Raw genomic sequence first — 19,874 nt, 5'->3', positions numbered from 1 at the left:
TCGCATTTCCAAGCGCAAACCACCCTTTTGCCCTCGGACATGGCCCATCCGGCTCCACAGGGGACACGGGTGGCTGCCTGCCCCTTCTCTGTAATTTTTCCCCTTCCTGCTTGGCACCGTCAGCCTCCTGCCTTCGCCCGCCTGATGAATATTTAAAAGCCTGGATCCTCTGCAGCCTCATGAATATTGACGGCTGCTGGTTGCCCGCCGCGGTGGCGGTGGTCCCTCTCTGGGCACCGGGGTCGGTGGCAGCACCCGCCCGGCGGAGGGGAGCGGGGTGCCCTCACAGGGGATGGCAGCTCCAAGGGCTGTCCCACCGCGCCGAGCCATCCGGCCATGCTGAAGGATCCACATTCAGCCCCCAAAACAAAAGGTGGTCTGAGGGCTGGAGCCCCTCTGCTGGGAGGACAGGCGGGGAGAGGTGGGGGGGTTCAGCCTGGAGAAGAGAAGGCTCCGCGGAGACCTGAGAGCCCCTTCCAGTGCCTAAAGGGGCTCCAGGAGAGCTGGGGGGGACTCTGTACAAGGGCATGGAGTGATGGGACGAGGGGGAATGGCTTCAAGCGGGAAGAGGGGAGATTCAGATGAGATATTAGGTGGAAATTTTTCACTTTAAGGGTGGTGAGCCCCTGGCGCAGGCTGCCCCGAGGAGCTGTGGCTGCCCCATCCCTGGAGGTGGTCAAGGCCGGGTTGGACGGGGCTGGGAGCAACCTGGGCTGGGGGGGGGTGTCCCTGCCCGGGGCAGGGGGTGGCACTGGATGGTCTTCAAGGCCCCTTCCAACCTAAACCATTCCATGATTCTATGAAGACACTCACTTTCTTCCCAAAAGCGCAGGGCTGAAGCAGTCTTGCCACCGGCAGTGGGGCAGCAGAAGGTCCTGGTGCCCAGGGCAGGGCTGGGACCGATCCTTGGGGAGGGAACACACTGTGGCCACTCATCCTCATCTCCTGGCGCTGGGTGCGACCTCGGCTCCCGCAGGGAGGGTAACCATTAACCTCCCAGCAAAGGCAGCTGGGCTTTGGTTCCTGGAGTTGTCCCCGTGCCTCGAGCGGGCATCCATGGGGAGAGGAGCATCACTGCCGCGAGAGCCCGGACAAACGGGCAGGGTTGGGTTTTTTTCCAGAAATAGCCCTGATCCAGCACCTCCCCTGAGGCCGAGGCGGTCCCAGGGGATGGATTGTGGAGGGCTGTGTGGCCGGAGACACTTTTGGGGGTGAGGGTACCAGTCCTGCCTCCATCCCCACCACCTCGGCCCCATGTGGACGCCCACCCCAACCATCCCCTCCCTCGCCGGGGCTGAGCGGCGGCCGCGCTCGATCCCTGCTCTCTGGCGACGCTGCCTTGTGTGACAGCATCTTCCAAAAATAAGCAAATTACCGCATCCTTCGGGGAGGCCGGCGGGCGGGAAGCAAAGCCAAGCGCGAGAACGCAGCAGAAAGGGGACGGGGGGAGAAGGGACGACCCCCCCGCTGGGGGTCGCGGGGCTGCAGCCGGCGGCGGAGGGGAACTCGGTACGGGCTGCAAACCAGCGGGGACACTCGGGTTAGCAGCATTAGTGACGGGGACTTCACAGTGGCAGGTGACAAGGCTCAGCTCTGTGGTATTTGAGGCGTGATTTGCTTTAACAGCTGTATAGGGGGGGGGAGGGGGGCCGCATTCTGCTTAACACTTGCGGGTGCCTCTGGGGAGAACGGCTCGGAGGGGATGGGTTGAAGCGCAATAAAAAAAAAAAAAAATACCAAAAAACCCTCAACTTGAGCTGCAACAGCTGTAGGTAAACAGCCCCAAATCCGGGATATCGGCCCAGACGCTGCTGCGGGTTGTGCCGATGCACCTCCCCTGGGGACTCTCAGGCATGTCACCTCGTCCCACCGTGCCTCAGTTTCCCCGTTCCTACACTAAGGACGCTGCTCTCATCCCCGCCGCGATAATAAATCGCGCCAACACCCAGAATCGACAGACAAATGAGCACTGCAGAGCAGTGCACAGGTCAGAAAACCAGCAAACACCCCAAAAAGCGGAGAGCAAGGGGGAAGCTGCCCTCCCCTCCCGGCTACATCCCACCGCCTATCCTCCGGCGAGCGAGAAAATATTACGCAGTGAACGCCGGTCCCCGCGGAGCGCGGCGGACGCCAAGGCGGCGGGGAGGAGGGCTGGTGCAGGAGCGGCGGGATTACAGGAGCTAAGCCCGCCTGGTATTTGCTCGTCTCCGACAAGTAAATACCGCTGCCTGCCTCTAAATACCGGCTCAGCGAAGGGGCTGCCGGCGGGATGGAAACGGTGGCGATGGAAATGGCTCCCCGCGAGGGAGACGAAGCGTTCCCGGGAAGCCCCGAGCCCCACAGCCTTCCCCGTGCCGGGGGATGCGGAGCCGGAGCCCCAAAGCCCGGTGAAGCCCGTGGGAGCCGCGCGGTTACGGCACGACGTGGGTGACACAGCCCCAGACACTCGTTTTCAAGACAAAAGCATCCTGCTCGCCCCCCCCCCCCCCTTTCTCCCTCCCACATCCCAGTCATTTTTTTCCCCCCACGAGTTGACGTTTTAGTCCCTTTGATGTTCTTTCAAAGCCCCGGCACCAAAGGAGCTGGTGGAGACTCTGCCTTCGGTTCTCCCCGTTCCTCCTCCGGCGAGCGCGAGGAGCCAGCCCACCCCCGGCGGGAGCCCCCAACCCTCCGTACTGCCCCGCTGCTCTCCGCGGCGGAGCCCCCTCCCCACCGCATCCCTGGGCAGGGATTTGCCCCCCTCCAGACACAGCCAAGGATGTGTCCCTGGAGTCGCCCAGCCCTTCAAACCACCGGGAATCACAGAATCGCTGAGGCTGGAAGGGGCCTTTAAGATCATCAGGTCCAACCATTGACCTGCCCCGACAAAGCCACTTCTAAACCACGTCCCCACGTACCACGTCCACCCTTTTTTTAAACCCCTCCAGGGATGAGGAATCCACCCCCTCCCTGGGCAGCCTCTGCCAAGGATTGATAACCCTTCCAGTGAAAATTTTTTTTCCTAATATCCAATCTAAACCTCCCCCGGCATAAGTTGAACCCATTTCCTCTCATCCTGTCGCTTGTCACCAGGGAGAAGAGCTCAGCCCCCACCTCCCCACCCCCTCCTTCCACGGGGCCGTAGAGGGCGAGAAGGTCCCCCCTCAGCCTCCTCTTCTCCAGGCTGAGCGCCCCCGGGTCCCTCAGCCGCTGCCCATCAGACAGTGCCGAGATGCTCCTGCCCAGGAGAGGCTGACACCCGCCACACGGTTTTGAGTCACCCCGAACCCCCAGGGGTGGTGGCCGCGAGCCGGGATGCGGTTGAGGTGATGGAAAGACGGGTGGGTACCAGGCTGCCCCGCGCCGAGGGACTCGGCCGTCTGCCCGGGGACTCGGGGACCGGCGGCGGCGTGACGATGGCCACGGAGCGGCTGGATCGATGGCTCCCTGCGAGCGCACAGCCCGACCCAGCTGGCGGGAAGGGACATTCGTGAGCTGAGCGGGGTTGGCTCAATCCAGAGGGCAGTGCAGAAGCCCCAGGGCTGCGCCGGGGCACGGGGCAGGAGGACGCAGCAGGGCAGAGGCTGCGGCAGGAGCCACGGACAGGAGGGGACAGAATCACAGAATCCCTTCGATTGGAAAAGACCTGTAAGATCATCCAGTCCAATCACTACCCCACCACTGACAGCCCACCACTACCCCACGTCCCTCAGCGCTATATCTACACCACCCTTAAATCCCTCCAGGGACGGGGACTCCCCCACCGCCCCGGGTAACGCGTTCCAATGCCCCATGACCCGTCCAGTGAAGAAATTCTTCCAAATATCCACTCTAAAGGGACGCGGAGGATCGAACGGCTGGGGACAGCGCGGTCCCTCGGACCCCTCTCCACCGCCGCCGCCACACGTACAACAGCACCTGCCCGTCCCCAGCACCGAGACCCACAAATGCAGCCCCCGTTCCCCCAAAGCCCCCCCCCCAGAGAACCCCAAATCACGTCCAGCGCGTGCCACCGCCTGTCCCCAGGCGGAGGGGGGATGCCGGGGCGGGAGGACGGCAGGTCCTGCCCTGGGCGCCCCTCAGCAGCGGCGCACCGCGTCCCCGGCTCTCCCCGGGAATTCGGCACAGCCCTTCCCACCATCCCATCCCCTCCGTCCCCCATCACTCGGGGTTGTGGCCACAGCCCCCCCTCCCCCCCCTCTCTTTAGCCAAGGGATGGAGCAGGGCTGGCTCTGCCCCCCCAGCAGCGGGACACAGACAGGGAACATAAAGGGTCGGGAAAGTTTTAATTTGGGGGAGAGAGCAGGGAAGGAGCTGGGGGGGGGGGGGGGGAGGCGGCTTTCCCAGCTGAAGGCGAAGCCTGCAGAAGACCCCAGGGGACGCAGGTGGCTGCGGTGGCCTCGAGGAAGCCCCCGGCACCTGCTTGCCACCATCAGCCGCCCCGCGGGGTTCCCCCCGTGACAATCCGTCCCCCGCTGCCGCAGGCTCCTGCCCCGCTGGGTAGCGGGGTCGGGCAGCCGGGGGTCTCCCTCGGCCGGGAAGCGGAGGGCCATTTAACCCGTAACGCATTCCCACAGCAGATGCAGGCGGGGAAGATGCTCCACTCCCAACGCAAAACGCTTCCAGGCTCGGGTGGAAAAAAATAGGTGGTTATAGAAAACGCACCCGCGGTGGCTGCTGACCCCCAGCGCCACCGAGGAGGACCCCCCTCTGGGGTGGGTGACCCCACTAAAGTTTATCCCCGTTTCATTTCCTACTAACAAAAAAGGGAGAGGGGGAAAAAATAAAAATATTAAAAAAAAAAAGGAAGCTTTTGCGCCTTCCCCCCCCCCTCCAGTCCCAGGAATGTCCCCGAGAGCTCGTGGCTGAAACCGGCCGGTGAGAGCTCAGGCAGCCGACGAGCATTCGGGCAGCCGCGGCTCGCCCGCGTTTTACGCCGCGAGTACTTCAAGAATGAAACCTCGGAACAAGTGCACACACATTCTGCGTTTTTACGACTCCTCCGCTCTCCGCTGCCGACCAAGCCGAGTGCCTTTTCTTCTTTTTTTTTTTTTTTTTTTTTTTTTGTTTCCACAGGAAGAGCAAACCCACCGGGGACAAACACACGCCAAGGTCATCCAGCAAACACGCCTGACCTTGAAGTGTTGCCACCGCATCCCTGGGCGAGGAGGAGGGAGGAAGGGGAGCCGCGGTGACATGCGTACTTCGCCCCGGCAGACAATAGGGCAACTGTTTGCGAGGTGCTGGCAGGAACCGCCGGGCGGGCACAGACCCCCGGCGCCGCCGCGACGCTCCCGTCAGCGTCCCCGTTGCGTAGCCTGGAGGAGGTGGGTTGAAGCACAACCGTCCCGGCGCAATAAAGCAAAAACTCACATTTTCTCCGTTCTGCCGCTCCAGCGGCAGCCTCTTAACGAACAGGCTGGTACGGTGACGCCCGAGCGACAGAGCAAAGGATGGAGGCAGAGATGCGATGGCCAACGCAGGACAGAGCTGCCCCTTCCCCTCCCGCGGGGCTCAACTCCACCAACCGAACACACAACTTCGCTGTCTGCTCTCGAGGTGCCTCGATTCACCAAACCTGAGCCGGTCTCTGGGATCCGACACGGCATTTGCATCGGAAAACATGGTCCTCCTCTACTCTCCACCGATGCCACGACCTCCTGCCACAGCCCAGTTTTGGGGAGCAGCAAACCAGCATCCCCCATCCCTGACATCCTCCATCCCTAGCATCCCCCATCCCTGACATCCTCCGTCCCCGGCATCCCCCGTCCCCGGCATCCCCCATCCCTGACATCCTCCATCCCCGGCATCCCCCGTCCCCCCGAATCTCCTGCCCATCACCACGGGATCAGCCTGGGCTCCTCTCCGGGGAAACGAGGGGAGCGGGGCAGAGGGAGATGAGGAGCCCAAAGGGGGATGCCGTGTTGGGCAAACGGTCCGGTGCAAAGTGACGGATGCACCGTGCGATGGGACGCAGGGCAGGTCCCAGCGCTCGGCATCGCCACCCACGGGAGGGGGCAGCAGCTCTCCGAGGAGGGGGCGGTTGGAAATCAGAGATAAACCTTTGTATCTCTGCCTGGCAGCAGGCACCCGCACGGGGCTCCGCAGGTGGTTTTCTGAGCCCATCCGGGACAGGAATCCCGTCCTTTTCCCAGAATTAGGGCCTCTGCTGCGATGAAACAACCGCAAAGCAGCAGGATTCGACTGTGGGGCGGCAGCGGTCTAAACGAGGGTGGGACACAGACTCATCCCTCTCACAGAACAGGTTTGTATCCGCACAACAACTCGACCCAAAAGCATAAGATCCTTCTCACGAGCTCAAACTGCCGCTGAGCCGACAACAAACTCCTTTGGCACAGGAATGCTCCACAAAAAAACCCAACGGCCACCACCCCCCGGCTCCCACCCCCCTACACAGACACAGAGATGAGGCGAGGGTGGCAAAGCGCATGCAATTCAAACAGAAGCGTGAAAAAATCAGAAATACTGACCTTAAAGCTCCAGTAGTTGGGTTGCTAACAGAAAATAAAACAACAAAACAAAAGAAAACAAAAAATACCATTAAGATTCTGGTTTGACTTTTGTGTTTTCCTTTTGAGAATTGTCGACTTTAAGCTGCCACATTAAACCTGCTCTCGTTTCTGCTTAAAGTCCCCTCCCAACGGGTTGCTTAAGTTTCATGCGGCTGCGGGCTGGCGCGGGGGAGGCAGGATGGGGCAGGCAGGGAGGGCAGCGGGTACCCCCCGCAGCCCGGGGCAGCGAAGCGGGGAGCGGGAGGGCAGCCCAGCATCACTCCTGGAGTCACCAGTACGCCCACACCGTCCCGGCACGTGCCGGTCAGGCTGCTGCCCCGGGGGTCGGTGCTGGAAGGTGGAATAATTTTAATTTTTAAAGGGATGTTCCAATCCCCCCTCTTTGTCCCCGCTGCCTCCCTCCGTTGCTTCTCCGCAGCGTTTCCACCGGTGTCAACCCGATGTGCTACCGCGAGTGACGGGAGCTGGCATCGCTCACAGCCCAGCACGCCGCAGAGCCCGGGAGCTTTCTTCTCCCGAGCCACCCGCCGATAATCACCGGCGGGAGATGGCACCGAAAGTCCCGAGGATGCTCGGAGCTGCGGCTCGCTGCCATGCGCGCTGTCGGGCAGCGGAGCGGCGCGGGGGTTGGAGACTCGGGTCCCCTCCCAGGGCAGGATGGGGCTGCGGGACCCCAACGCCTCCTCAGAGGACAATGCGGGGACGCAGAGCATCCCCAGCACACCGCGCCGCCCGACGGGGACAGGCCAGCTCCCCGCCGCCGCGGGCGAAGGCAAAGCAGTTCGGAGCAGCGGCGTGCACTCGGCACAGCAGGACGGCAAGCCGCTTCGTGCCGGCCCGGCGCTGGTCCCCTGTCACCCCCGCAGCAGCATCCCCGCTCCCGCAGTGCCCGGAGACTGCTCGGGGAGACAGGACGGTACCCGGCGGGAGGGAGGTTGGAGGCGGTGACAAGAAGTGGGAATGCACCTCGCTGGAAGGGGAAACGTTACGATATCACCGTGATGTGCAGCCGACGGGTGGGGTGGGAGAGACGGGCGCAGAGCAGTTTGTGTCCCAACGGTCTTTTTATTGGGACCAAAGTTCTTGACGGCTCTTTTCTCCCCTTTCACACACTGCCCATCGCCTTGCTTTTTTTTTTTTTTTTTCCAGCCTTTATTTCCCCACCACAGTCACCCTGGCTGCAAACCTGATTCGTTACTTAGAGGAGGATGATGATGATATTATTATTATTATTATTATCATTATTATTATTATTATTAATAATAGGAAGCAAGCTCCAGCACCAAGCTCCTAGTCCCCATCAGTCCCTGCAATGCCCAGCGGCTGCCGAGGAGCCTCCTGTGGCAGCGCTCTGGGAGCAGAGAAAGAAGTTGCAATGACGTTAGACCATCATGGAGTATTTATCCAAAGATTTTAACAATCCGCTCGCAGATTTCCTGCTGGGGTATTAACCCTTCTGCTGACAAGGCAAACAGAGGTCTACCCCGTGTATAAACAGCAATTCCCTTGTCAGACTCATCCCACGCGTCGGCAGGATGCTCTCGGTCCAATCCGAGATGCAGATGGCATTCATATTCCATAAGACGTCGGCAGACCCAGACCAAGTTCTGCCTCAACCAAACCAAAACTGGTTTAGAAGGGATTTAAGTCAAACGAGCGCAGTGCTTTCATGCAGACGAGCCTCAAGGCACAAAGGTCTTTTTCCAAGGGCACACCGTGACTCAGAAGCACGACCAGAAATAGAAGTCCGGAGCCGCGATTACCAGGCACTATTAGATAACAACCAGCGGGATCCAAACCTATCCCGGCCGCCTAACACTTTTCCAAAACTCCAGGAGCTTGAAAGTGAGAAAATGCCTTTCGGTACTAAGCGAAGCCATCCATCGTTGCAGCAATTAACGTGCCAGCTGCACCCGCAGCTCGTTGCAGCCCGAGCTCTGGAGGCAAGATGCCGGGGGGGGGGGGGGGGGAGATGCTGGGGGCACCGGTACCTGCCCGGCCACGCACAGCCCAAATTACAGCGTTGCCACGTGTTCTGCCAAAGCATCCGACCGCGGGTAGAAGCTCGGGCTGCTGCGGCCGCGCGCTGCTCCTGGGCTAGAGGAGCCGCGGGAAACAGCAGCTCCGGTGGCCGTCCGCGCGAGGTGAGCGGGATTGCATCAGCTGCTGAAGGGTTTGACGTGCCCTGCCTCCACTCGGGAACATCTCCGGTTCGTCTGCGCAAGGGCAGCAGTTTTGTAACTCCGCTCCCGCTCGGCAGCCCTCACCCAAACTGCCCGAGGCCACGCTCGGGCGCTGCTTCCCAGCGAAGTCCTTAATAAAGCGCGACCCTTAATAAATCACAGCCGACTCCAAATGCACAGCAACGAACCCTCCATCCCCTTCCCTCTCCAGCTGGTTCTCCCCACCAGCACGGCCAGGCGAGGAAGGGGGACCGGAGACCCCCCCGCCTGGTCCCCGGAGACGTGGATACACTGCCTCCACACCCAGGGGATGCTCTCCCCCTCCAAACTCCTTTGTGCTTTGAACGGCCGCAATGAGCCTCCACAACGGATTGGATATTTCGGCCAAATACTCCAAGCACTGCCAGGATGAGTTGCGGCCAAACCAGTCTGTCCCAGTCCCCGAAGGGCCCTGACCCAGTCCGTAGTAGGAGATGATGCTCCTGACTTTTTCCTTCTGGGACTTTTATTTGCCCCCCCCCCCCCCCCCCCCCCCCTTCCATGCTCTTTATTTTGCTGTTGAAGAGCCTCAGTAATTTCCCTCAGACCCCGATATTACTGATCCTATCTCGTGCCAGCCCTCCGTATGTATTTTATTTATTATTTTAGGATGACTGGACAGGCTTATCACAAAGTCCATAAATTACATCCTCGCCGCAACACAACCGCTCCGCATCGCACCGGCGACGAGCTCCTCCGCGCCCCGAGTATCGAGAATATTCTGGAAGGGCTTGGGGCGGGATAGCGTGACGCAGAGGAGGGCAGAGCACGGCGCCCACCCCCTGCCCCGTCCCGGCGTGCGGAGAAGCCCCTCGGCCGGCAGCGGTGCGGGACCCCCGAGCCGAGGCGGGGAGGGGAGGGGGGGGCTGCGGGCCGGACGGGGGCTGCGCCGCCTGCGCTGCTCAGTCTCTTCCAAGAGGCAGAGCTCTCCGGGGCCGACAATCTGGAGCCAGCGGGAGACGGACACCACCCCGCAGCCCTTTCGGGGGGCTCCATCTGTCCCTGCGCCGGCGCTTTGCCCACAGCCCGTCCCGCCGGCGCCGCATCCTCCACCCACCCCAAAAACCTCCCAAAGCAAAGAGGACGCGTTCCCCCGGCGCAGGCTGCGCCCATGGGGACGGCAGCGATGGGGGACCGGGGTAACGCCGCCACCTCCCACCCCACCAGCCGCCCCAAAGCCGGGGGGGGACAGAGCGGGGACAGCCCCCCCGCAGGCGGCGGTGGCGGCCGGGCTGGCAAGGGTGGATTCGTACCGAGGGGAGGGAAGAGGAGAAGGGCCAAGGTAGAATTAACATATCGCTGGCTCTTCAAAAGCATCAAAGGGAGATAATGGTCTGCGGGAGGATTTGAAGCGACAGCCCTCGTTACAACCCATAAAACAGGCGGCTCAGCGCTGGCAGCAGAGCTGTGCAGAAGGTAGGAAGAATTACAAAGGCTGAGATTATAATTACAATGAAAGTCATGTCCACGATGCTGCAAAACCAGGGACTAACTGGGGGGGGGGGGGAAAGTGCAGACATCTGTGCAAGGGCAAAACAGGGGGGTGAGATGCTCCCGTGAGCAGCCCACAGGTTCCCGAGAGGGAACCCACGGAGACGGGAACGCTCAGAGAGATGCGCCCGCATACACACGCGCTGCAGAGGAGAGGGAAACCAGGGGGGATGTGGAGAAGAACATTTTGTAGTGAAGTCTTAAAAAAAAAAAAAATTAAAAAAAAAAAAAAAAATAGCCTTTGTGATGGTCCCAGGAGAAGACGAGGAGGTACATGAAATCCAAGTGAGTCACCGCCTTGGCCAAGGCGGGCTTCCCCTCGTTAGCAATTACAACACAAATCCGTTAGCGATTAACAAGGCAGGACCGAAAGTGTCCCGCGAAAACGGGCAGCGGCAGCAGCAGCAGCATCCCCCGCACGCCCCGCCGAAGGCAGGGACACGGGCAGTTTCATCGGCTTTTTAATTAACTCATTTTCAGGAGTTCCAGTTTCTGATAGAGTCCCCCTCCGGCGCAACGTCTTGACAAAGAAAAATCTCCTTGAAAAACAACAGCAAAGTGAATTTAATCTCTTTCTCCTTATTAAAGTTTTGTAATGCTTTTCGGCACATGAGAAATGGAATTAAAGCGGAAAGAGCGAAGTGACGGGATAGAGCGCCGAATGCAAACAGCGGCCGGGCAGAGCCAAGCGCGGCGCCGACGCGGTGCGTGGCAGATACCGTCATCTGAGGTTCTCGCAATTATGGCGAAAGGACCTCTCAAACGGGAGCGCGGCAGCAGGCGGGAGAGGCCAGGCGCCAGACCAGGCGGGATGCGGGAGCGCTGGGTGTCGTTCCCATCGGACCCGGGCTGCTGAGGGCCCTCGGGGTGTCACCCAACCCAGACCCCACCACGCAAAGGGCACCGCGGCGCTTGCTCGGCCGCTTCTCCTCCAGGCGCGAGCATCTTCCGGCAGGGGCTTGGGTTTTACTCCACCTCTCTCCAGTCCTCAGCCCAAAGAGGCTCCGGTGGCCGTGGAGAGATGTCCTCAGAGATGCCATCGCAGGCTGTCACAGCGACGCGATGGCGGGCGTCACCGACAGACCCCCTGGCCCGGCCGCACCGCTCAAAGTTTGCCTCCCTCCATCCGTCTGACCGCGCGCTCTCTCCAGGAGAGGTTCGTCCGCTCTCCAGCAGCGATTACAGCATTGACCTACGCGGCGGCGGCGGCTCCGAGGCGGCCCCGGTGATACCGGAGCACCGCTGCCCTTGGGCATCGGGAGGTTTGCGCTCCCCACCCTTACTCAAACCCTTTCCTTTCCCCATGTCGAGACAAAGCAAATTAGCCACGAGGTGAGCCCACAGCGGTGCGCCCCGCCGCCGCGAGCGATGCCTCAGGACAAACGCTCCGCCGAGGATCCGCCGCGCAACTGCCCGCTCGGGTGCCAAAACGTCCCTTCCGTGGCCACCACGTCCAAGGTCAGGGACCCCTCTTGTGCCGCAGGTCCCCTGGGGTCCGGGCTTTGGTGCTCATGATGGGGAGCATCATGATGGGGAGGGGGGTGTGTGGTGTCTCTGCCCCATCACTGCCCCGTCCCCGTGCAGGCAGGAGCGGGCAGCGGCCGTGCAGCCCAGCGCAGGGGCCAAGGTCTGCCTCCAGCCTCTGGGGCGCGGGAGCGGGGCCAAAGGTGGGGAAAAAAAGCAGGAAAACCAGGCAGAAGTTGGGCAGATCAGATTGCGGAGTCGCCATGGCAACGGCACGGCGTAGGTGGACCAACACAATAGGGACGGGCAAGGTAAAGGAGGCAGCAAGCAGGCAGCAGGCAGCAGGCAGGCAGGCAGGCATCCATCCACTCCCCGCTGCACATTGCCGGGGACAGCACCAGGGTCCGGCCCCCGGCAATTTTGGGGTGACCCCCCCCCCTCCTCAGGTGCTTCCAGGGAAGCGCATCCCTTGGGAAAGCCCACCCCAAGGGCGAGCGGGACCGGACCCTCCGCAGGGTCCCCCGCACCTCCAGGACGTGCCAACGTGTCGGCACCGCAACCATCTCCCCGGGGGGGGGGAGGGGGGGTTACAGCAGGCACATCCCCCCGCCCCGCCAGCCCTACATCCCACCGTGGGGTCCCCGGGGGGGTCCTGGCACCCCGGGCTGCAGCGGAGGGCGCTGGTGGGGGGACAGCCTGCGCTTCTGCGCCCCCTCCCTCGCTGCCGGCACCGGGGCTGCGTTACCAGCGAGGACAGAAAAAGCTGCTTTTGCGGCTGTTGCAGCTTTTTGGCATTCTCTCACCCCGCTCAGCGCCCACCCAGTGCCCCAACACCGGGGGGGGGGGTTGGGGGGGGGCAGCCCATGGCCATCCACGCCAGGACCACCGAGGCCGCCGGCAGAAGGAACCGAATTTGGGTTAGGAACAGCAGGAAACTTTCGGCAGGGCAGGGATGGATGGACGGATGGATGGATGGATGGATGGATGGATGGATGGATGGATGGATGCCTGCACGCCGTCACATCCCTGTATGCCGGAGAGGCGGGGAGACGTACACCCCTTCCAGGCTGGTGGCCCCAACGGCAGCACCGGCACCGTCCCCCTGAGCCACGGCGAGGGACCGGGGAGCGCGGGGAGCCCGGGAACACCGAGGGGAGCGCGGCGGGCGCGTCCCACCCACCGCCGGGATGGAGTCGCATCCAATTTCTGAGGGGTATGCACTGGGTACGTCCCTGCTGGACTACCCCCGGGGACGCCATCGCTGTCACCAACGTGGCCGTATTTATCACCCGCTTCTCAGGGACTTCACGACGCGCGTCCCCTCTGCTCTGTGCATAAAGCCCAAGAAATGGGGTGACCCACAGACCTCTGCGTGACTCCCGGCTCCCGGGGACCCCCGTTCCCAGCCAAACCGTGGGCCGGGTCTCTTTCCGTGCGGCAGGAATCGCTCCCCGTCGGGGACAGAGAAGAGAATCAATAGAGACAGCTGTGGCTGCAGTCGCAGGGACACGGCCACACGCGCTCCTTCATGTCACTCCCCCGACAGCCAGGCGCGCTCTCCGCCACCATGACAGCGGTTTGCGACGGTTCTCAACGCACCCCAGAGCCGGACCCCCGAGATCAGACCGCGGGAAGAGCGACGACGGGCGCCCCTTCTCTCTCCCGCCGCCCCGTTCCCTTCGGGCAGCATCCGCAGCCCCCCCACCACCACCACTGGTTTTGCAACAGCAGGGCGCCCGGGCACCCCGTGTCTCTGCCTCTGGGGGGGCACCCCCAGCCTGGCCCGGCGCCCCGCGACAACAAGACGATGCCAACCCCGCGCCAAAGCCACGGGCATCCCTCCGTCGTCCCCAGCTCCACCGTCCTTCGCGGAGCCGGAGCCACGGCTCCCGTGGTGCAGGACCCGGTCCCCCGCCGGGATGGGGATGTGGGGGGGGGGGTCCTGGCGGTGGCAGGAGGACCCCCATGGGAAGGATGCTCGGCCAAGCGCGCTGGAGGTGAGACAAGCCCCCGCATGGCGCAGGGATGCTGCCCGCCCGGGGCCACCATCTGCCCCTCGCCGGTTGCCCACACCGCAGCCCAGGGAGGGGGAGAGGGGAGCAGTGTCCCCTGCAGGGGGACGGGGACACGGGTGACAACGTGGGGCTGCTTTGGGAAGGGGGGGAGGGGGGGGGCTGGCAGGGGGACCCCCAAATGCAGGGGGGGTGCAAGGTGAGTCGTGCCCCCCCCCCCCCCCCAAGCTGCTGCAGCAAAGGGTAACGCCGGGACGATGGCACCCACAAACAGCTGCCACCCCCTCCCCACTGCGAGCCCGGGGGGGGACGACACCCCCAGGAAAGGGGAATACAGGGGGGATGGAGGGAAAGGGGGGGGGGGTGGAGGGACACGAGGGGGGGGAGACGGAGGGACACGGGGGGGGGGGGACGGAGGGACGGGGGGGGGGGGAGACGGAGGGACGGGGGGGGGGGGAGACGGGGGGGGGGGAGACGGGGGGGGGGGGGAGACGGGGGACGGAGGGACACGAGGGGGACGGGGGGACGGAGGGACGGGGGAGACGGAGGGACACGGGGGGGGGGGATGGAGGGACACGGGGGGGGGCCGCCCCCCCCGGGTCTGAGCCCCGCGGGCAACGGAAGGGGACGATCGGGGACATCGGTTGGTGATGGGGGACAGAGGGGGGACATCGGGATTTCGGGGTGGGGGACCGGGATGTTGGGGAGGGGGATACTGGGATGGAACCGGGGGGGGTGGGGGGGGAACCGGGACACCGGGGGAAAGGGAGGTCGAAGGACTACAACAGGGGAGGCGGACACGGGAGTAGAGAGGGGGACCGCGACACCGGACCCGCACACCCCACACTCCCCCCCACCCCCCCGGAAAGGTGCGCCCCGCTCCGCCCCCGCGGCCTCCCCTCGCCCCGGTACCTGCGGCAGGTGAGCCCGGTGCGGGGTCCGCAGCGCCGACGCGCCCCGCTCGGCTCCGCTCGGTGCGGCCCCGGGGAGGGGGGGGGGGGGGGGCGGAGGAACCGGGCGGAGGAGGAGGAGGGGGGGGGGGGAGGAGGAGGACGGACCGGGGCGGGCGGGGCCGGGGCGGCTGCGCGCGGCGCGGCGCGGAAGAGCGGAGCCGCCCCCTCCCGCCGCTGCGGCCGCCGCCGGCCCCGCGCGCGCCGCCCTCAACCGGCCGCGGTCGCCATGGCAACCGCGACTCCACCTGCCGCCCCGCGCGCCGCACCCCTACCCCGCGCCGCGCCGGGAGGGGGCGCGCGGGAGCGCGCTGCCGGGGGTGGGCGGGGCCACGAGGGGGTGGGCGGGGCCACGGGGGGAGGAGGGCCACGGGACTTGGGGGGGGTAATGGGGTAAAGGGGATGGGGGAGCGGGGGGTGCTGGGAGGATTTGGGGGGGGCAATGGGGCAGGAGGGACTTGGGGGTGCAATAGGGCAAAGGGGTGCTGGGGGCATTGGGGGGTGCAATGAGAAGGGGGGGTGCGGGGGGGGAATTGGGGGTGCAACAGGAAAGGGGGGTGCGGGGGGGATTGGGGGTGCTGGGGGGAATTTGGGGGTGCAATGAGGAAGGGGGGTGCTGGGGGGATTGGGGTGCAATGGGGTAGGGGGTGCGGGGGGGAAATTGGGGTGCTGGGGGGATTTGGGGGTGCAATGGGGCAGGAGGGAATTGGGGGTGCAATAGGGCAAAGGGGTGCTGGGGGGGATTGGGGGTGCTGGGGGAATTTGGGGGTGCAATGGGAAAGAGGGGATGCGGGGGGATTAGGGGTGCTGGGGGGAATTGGGGGTGCAATGGGAAGGGGGGTGCGGGGGGGAATTGGGGGTGCAACAAGAAAGGGGGTGTGGGGGGGATTGGGGGTGCTGGGGGGAATTTGGGGGTGCAATGGGGCAGGAGGGAATTGGGGGTGCAGTGGGGCAAAGGGGTGCTGGGGGGGATTGGGGGTGCTGGGGGGATTTGGGGGATTTGGGGGTGCAATGGGAAAGAGGGGATGCGGGGGGATTAGGGGTGCTGGGGGAATTGGGGGTGCAATGGGAAGGGGGGTGCAGGGGGGATTGGGGGTGCTGGGGGGAATTTGGGGGTGCAATGAGGAAGGGGGGTGCTGGGGGGAAATTGGGGTGCTGGGGGGGTTTGGGGGTGCAATGGGAAAGAGGGGATGCGGGGGGGGAATTGGGGTGCTGGGGGAATTTGGGGGTGCAATGGGGCAGGAGGGAATTGGGGGTGCAATAGGGCAAAGGGGTGCTGGGGGGAATGGGGGGTGCAATGAGAAGGGGGGGTGCGGGGGGGCAATTGGGGGTGCAACAGGAAAGGGGGTGCGGGGGGGATTGGGGGTGCTGGGGGGCAAAGGGGTGCTGGGGGGATTTGGGGGATTTGGGGGTGCAATGGGAAAGAGGGGATGCGGGGGGGAATTAGGGGTGCAACAGGAAAGGGGGTGCGGGGGGGACTGGGGGTGCTGGGGGGAATTTGGGGGTGCAATGAGGAAGGGGGGTGCTGGGGGGATTTGGGGGTGCAATGGGGCAAAGGGGTGCTGGGGGGAATGGGGGTGCGATCCCCCCCCATGCATGCACAGGCACACGCACACATGCGCACACACACACCCCCCCCGCAGCTCCCCGGGGTCCCGCACCCCGAATTTTTTTGGGGGGGTGGGATTTGGGGGGTGTTTTTCCCTCCCTACAGTTACGGGGAATGGCATCACCGCGCGCCCCCCGAACCGTGCCAGAACCGCAACTTCACCAAAAATAACTGGGATTTTAAAAATAATTAAAAAAAGTCACCCAAAATAACTGGGTGTGCCCCTGCCTGCGCCCCTGCCTGTGCCCCTGCCTGCACCCTGCCTGCACCCCTGCCTGCACCTTGCCTGCACCCTGCCTGTGCCCCTGCCTGCACCCTGCCTGCGCCCTGCCTGTGCCCCTGTCTGCACCCTGCCTGCACCCTGCCTGCTCCCCTGCCTGCACCCCTGCCTGCACCCTGCCTGCACCCTGCCTGCCGGGCCAGGCAGCGTTCAGAATCCCTTATTTTCTGGGCTTTTTCATTTATCTGCCGAATCCCCCGCGTGCTCCGCACCCTCCGAGCCCCGCGCAGGAAAAAATTAAAAAAAAAAAAAATCAACAATTTTCCCATTAAAAAAAAAAATAATAATATCAAAAATTAGGGAGAAACGGGGAGGGGGGAGGGGGTCACCCCCTTGAAACCCTTCCATTGACATTTTTCTGAATATTCCCGACTTTCTGCACGTTTGGCATCGGCCACCGCCGCGGGGTTTTAAATCACCTGGCTTTAAATTTCCCACCCGGGTTTTAAATTATCTGGCTGCCCCCTTGCCTGGTTTTGGTTTGGGTTTGTCTCCCCCCCCCCCCCCGCCCCCCCCCTCCCCCCCCCCGCTCTGTTATATATATATACATATGATTTACATTAATATGGCGCTTTCCGATTCCTACGCGTGGAGTAGAGCGGCGCTTTGCTGCGGGCTCTGCCGGGCTGGGGGGGATTGGGGGGGGATGTTGGCGTTTGTGAAATGGTTCTGTTCACCTCTGATTTCGTACTCTCTCATATGTAATTTAAAAAAAAACCAAAACAAAACAAAAAAAAAACAACAAAAAAACCCTAAACCCAAAAGAGCAGAGCCTTTTGGCGCAAAAGCGCGTTTCCGACGTTCCAGGCGGGCCCGGGGTGTTGTATCCCAATGTCATTTAAAGGTTGGCACGAGGGGTTTCCAGTGTTTCCAGTTTCGGTTATTCCCCGGTATTATTTACCGCCCGCGGGGAAAATGAAGAAACAAAAAAAAACAAAAAAAAAAGGGGAAAAAAAAAAAAGGAGAAAAAAAATATAGAATTTTGATGGGTTGGGTTTTTTTTTTTTTTCTTCCTCCACCGGTTGCAAATAGGTGATGATGATGGATGGAGCTGTGCCCCCACTCGGGGGGGGTGACCGGACCCAACGCGGGACCCCACACAGGACACCCCACACCCCTCTGCTGCCCTACCCCAAAAAAGCCAGGCTGGGTTTGACCAGTGCCAAAAGCTGCCCAGAACCCCCCCGGTGCCCCCAGGCACCCACCGCCCCGGGCGAGGGGGGGGTCAGAAATAAAGAAGATGATTCCAGAATCCGGATCATCTTTCTTTCACCTTAAAAAAAAAACCAAACAACCCTCCAACGCTGATCAGACCCCGCGTCCACGCGAGGGGCGTTTTTTTTAGCCGCCGCTTATAAAACCCCAAAACAAACCAAAAAAAAAAAAAAAAAGTCTTTAAATCATTATAATAATAAGGAAAAGATTCCTAATTATTTACTGAGAAATATGGCTCCGGGGATGGAGATGTCACTGCTCCGTCCGGCGCGCGGCAGCGCAGGCGTGGGCCCCGCTCGGGCTGACGGCCATGGCCGAGCCGCCGCCCCGAGCCGAAATTGGGATGCTCGACCGGTGCCGGCCACCGGCAATCCCGGCAGGATTTTGGCATCACCACGGCGGGAGAGGGGCTGCGGAGCGGGGACACCCCCCCCCCGGTGCTCCCCGGGGGATGCTGCCGGGGGGGTTGGCAGCGATGCCGCTCAGCGTGGGCGGCACGCCGGGGCCCCGCCGGTTTTCCTTAGAAAAGTGGGATTTCTTTCCAGCCGCGTCGGATCTGGGAGCCGTCGCCTCCGTCCCTCGGGGAGGCGTCTCGTGGGAGACGATCTAAGATGTCTTTCCAGCCGCGTCCCCCACCCGCTGCGCGCTCCCCCCCCCCCCCTCCGCCTCTGCGTGACAGTGCCCGTTTTGGGGGGGGATTTTTTGCTGCCCCAACAGCATCGCTGGGGCATCACTGGGACCCACAGGAGGAGCGGTCTGGGCTCCCCAACCCCCCCCCGGGGGGGCCACCCCTGGGGTGGACGTTGTCCCCGGGGACCACCCAGCCCTGGGGCTTTCAGCAAAGGTGCCCAGATGTGTCACCCACTGTCCTGCTCCGAGGACCAGCTCGTCCCTGGGGGAGGGTTGAGCCCCCCCGGGAACAGGCAGCCAAGGGACATCCCCGCGTGGACGTGGGTACCAAACCCCGGTTGCCCTTCGCCCGTCCGCGTCCCGTCCCGCACAGCGCAGCAGCGCCGTGGGCCATCGCTGCCTCTGCTTCTCCTGCCCCACAGCCCCCCCGAGCTCGCCAGCCTCCCGGGCACCTTGCCGGGCACCCGGGGGGGGAAGGGGGGAGATATCTACCCCAGGAGCTGCCCCAAACCCCCCCCGGCTCAGAGAGCATCCGCATCCCGGTGCCTGTGCCGCTGGGGTCAGGGCTGGCTGCGGTTTTGCACCGATGTCCTCAACCCGGGGGGGGGGGTCCGTAACGCGGCGGGGAGCCCGCAGGTCGGGCAGCCCAGCCGAAACCCACCGAGACCTGGGCTGGGGGTCACCTCTCCATGGGGCAAATCCGGGTGTCAGCTGCCCCTCATGGCCATCACACCCCCCCTCCCCGCACAGAGAAACAGCCCTCTCCTCCCCGTGGCCGCCGAATGCCGGCGGGATCGAAGCCACACATATGGCACAGTAAAACCGCCAGGGACCCCCCCCCCAGTGCCAGGGAGAGAGGGGGGTGCTCCCCACCAGGGCCGGGGGATTCTTCGCCCCCGGGCTGAGGGATGCTCTTCCTCAGCCCTGGAGGATGCTCTTCCTCCGTCCTTGGGGACGTTCCCCCCTGGGGCTGAGGGATGCTCCTCCTCAGACCAGGGAGATGCTCCTCCTCAGCCCTGGGGGATGCTCTTCCTCAGACCAGGGGGATTCTTTCCCCCAGGGTGGCAAGCAGCCACCCATTTCGTGCACCATCCAAGCCCCCGGTGAGCCCCTTCTCCTCTGGGCATCCCCAAAGGGTGAGATGGGGTCCCCGCACCCCCCCTTACCCCGAGAAGACGCCCCCTTACCTGGTCCCGCATGCGTTCCTGCTGCCCCCGCAGCGCCAGGGCGTGCTGGGGGTACTTGTTCTTCAGGTGGTCCATGAAGGCGTCCCGCTTGCGCTCCATCTCCGACTTCTGGAGGCCGGTGAGGGCCTCCAGGCTCTGGGCGGCGATGACGGTGTGCCGGCGCTCCGAGGTGTGCACCAGCCCTACGTTGGAGAAGCGCCGGGTGCCGTTGCCCAAGGTCCGGTATTCCCGCGGGTACTCGGCATCGTCCGCCGAGATCATGTGGGTGCTCGTCCTCTCGGGATCTGCACGGAGAGGGGGGG

At 63.3% G+C, this 19,874-nt stretch overlaps 2 protein-coding genes across 2 annotated transcripts in view; one reads left to right on the top strand and one right to left on the bottom strand.

The window, feature by feature from the left end:
* The window catches only part of SRCIN1 (SRC kinase signaling inhibitor 1), a gene marked incomplete at its 3' end in the record, with an annotated part of 46,632 nt that extends 26,784 nt beyond the window's left edge, over positions 1 to 19,848 (bottom strand). The window contains exons 1-2 of the mRNA XM_082494791.1: positions 19,573 to 19,848; positions 6,471 to 6,494 (exon numbers count right to left, since the gene is read on the bottom strand). Coding sequence (XP_082350917.1) covers positions 6,471 to 6,494; positions 19,573 to 19,833 — 285 coding nt within the window. The 5' untranslated portion in view covers positions 19,834 to 19,848. The remainder of the gene's footprint in view (positions 1 to 6,470; positions 6,495 to 19,572) is intronic.
* Positions 1 to 19,874, top strand: part of RPL19 (ribosomal protein L19) — a 389,457-nt gene that overhangs the window by 45,348 nt on the left and 324,235 nt on the right. The gene's annotated exons all lie outside the window — the stretch shown is intronic.

This window comes from Vanellus vanellus (genome assembly GCF_965231255.1).
Source record: "Vanellus vanellus genome assembly, chromosome: 24".
NCBI classification, from domain to species: Eukaryota; Metazoa; Chordata; class Aves; order Charadriiformes; family Charadriidae; genus Vanellus; species Vanellus vanellus.
Note: the sequence above shows the minus strand (reverse complement) of the source record. Positions and strands in the feature narration are given on the sequence as shown.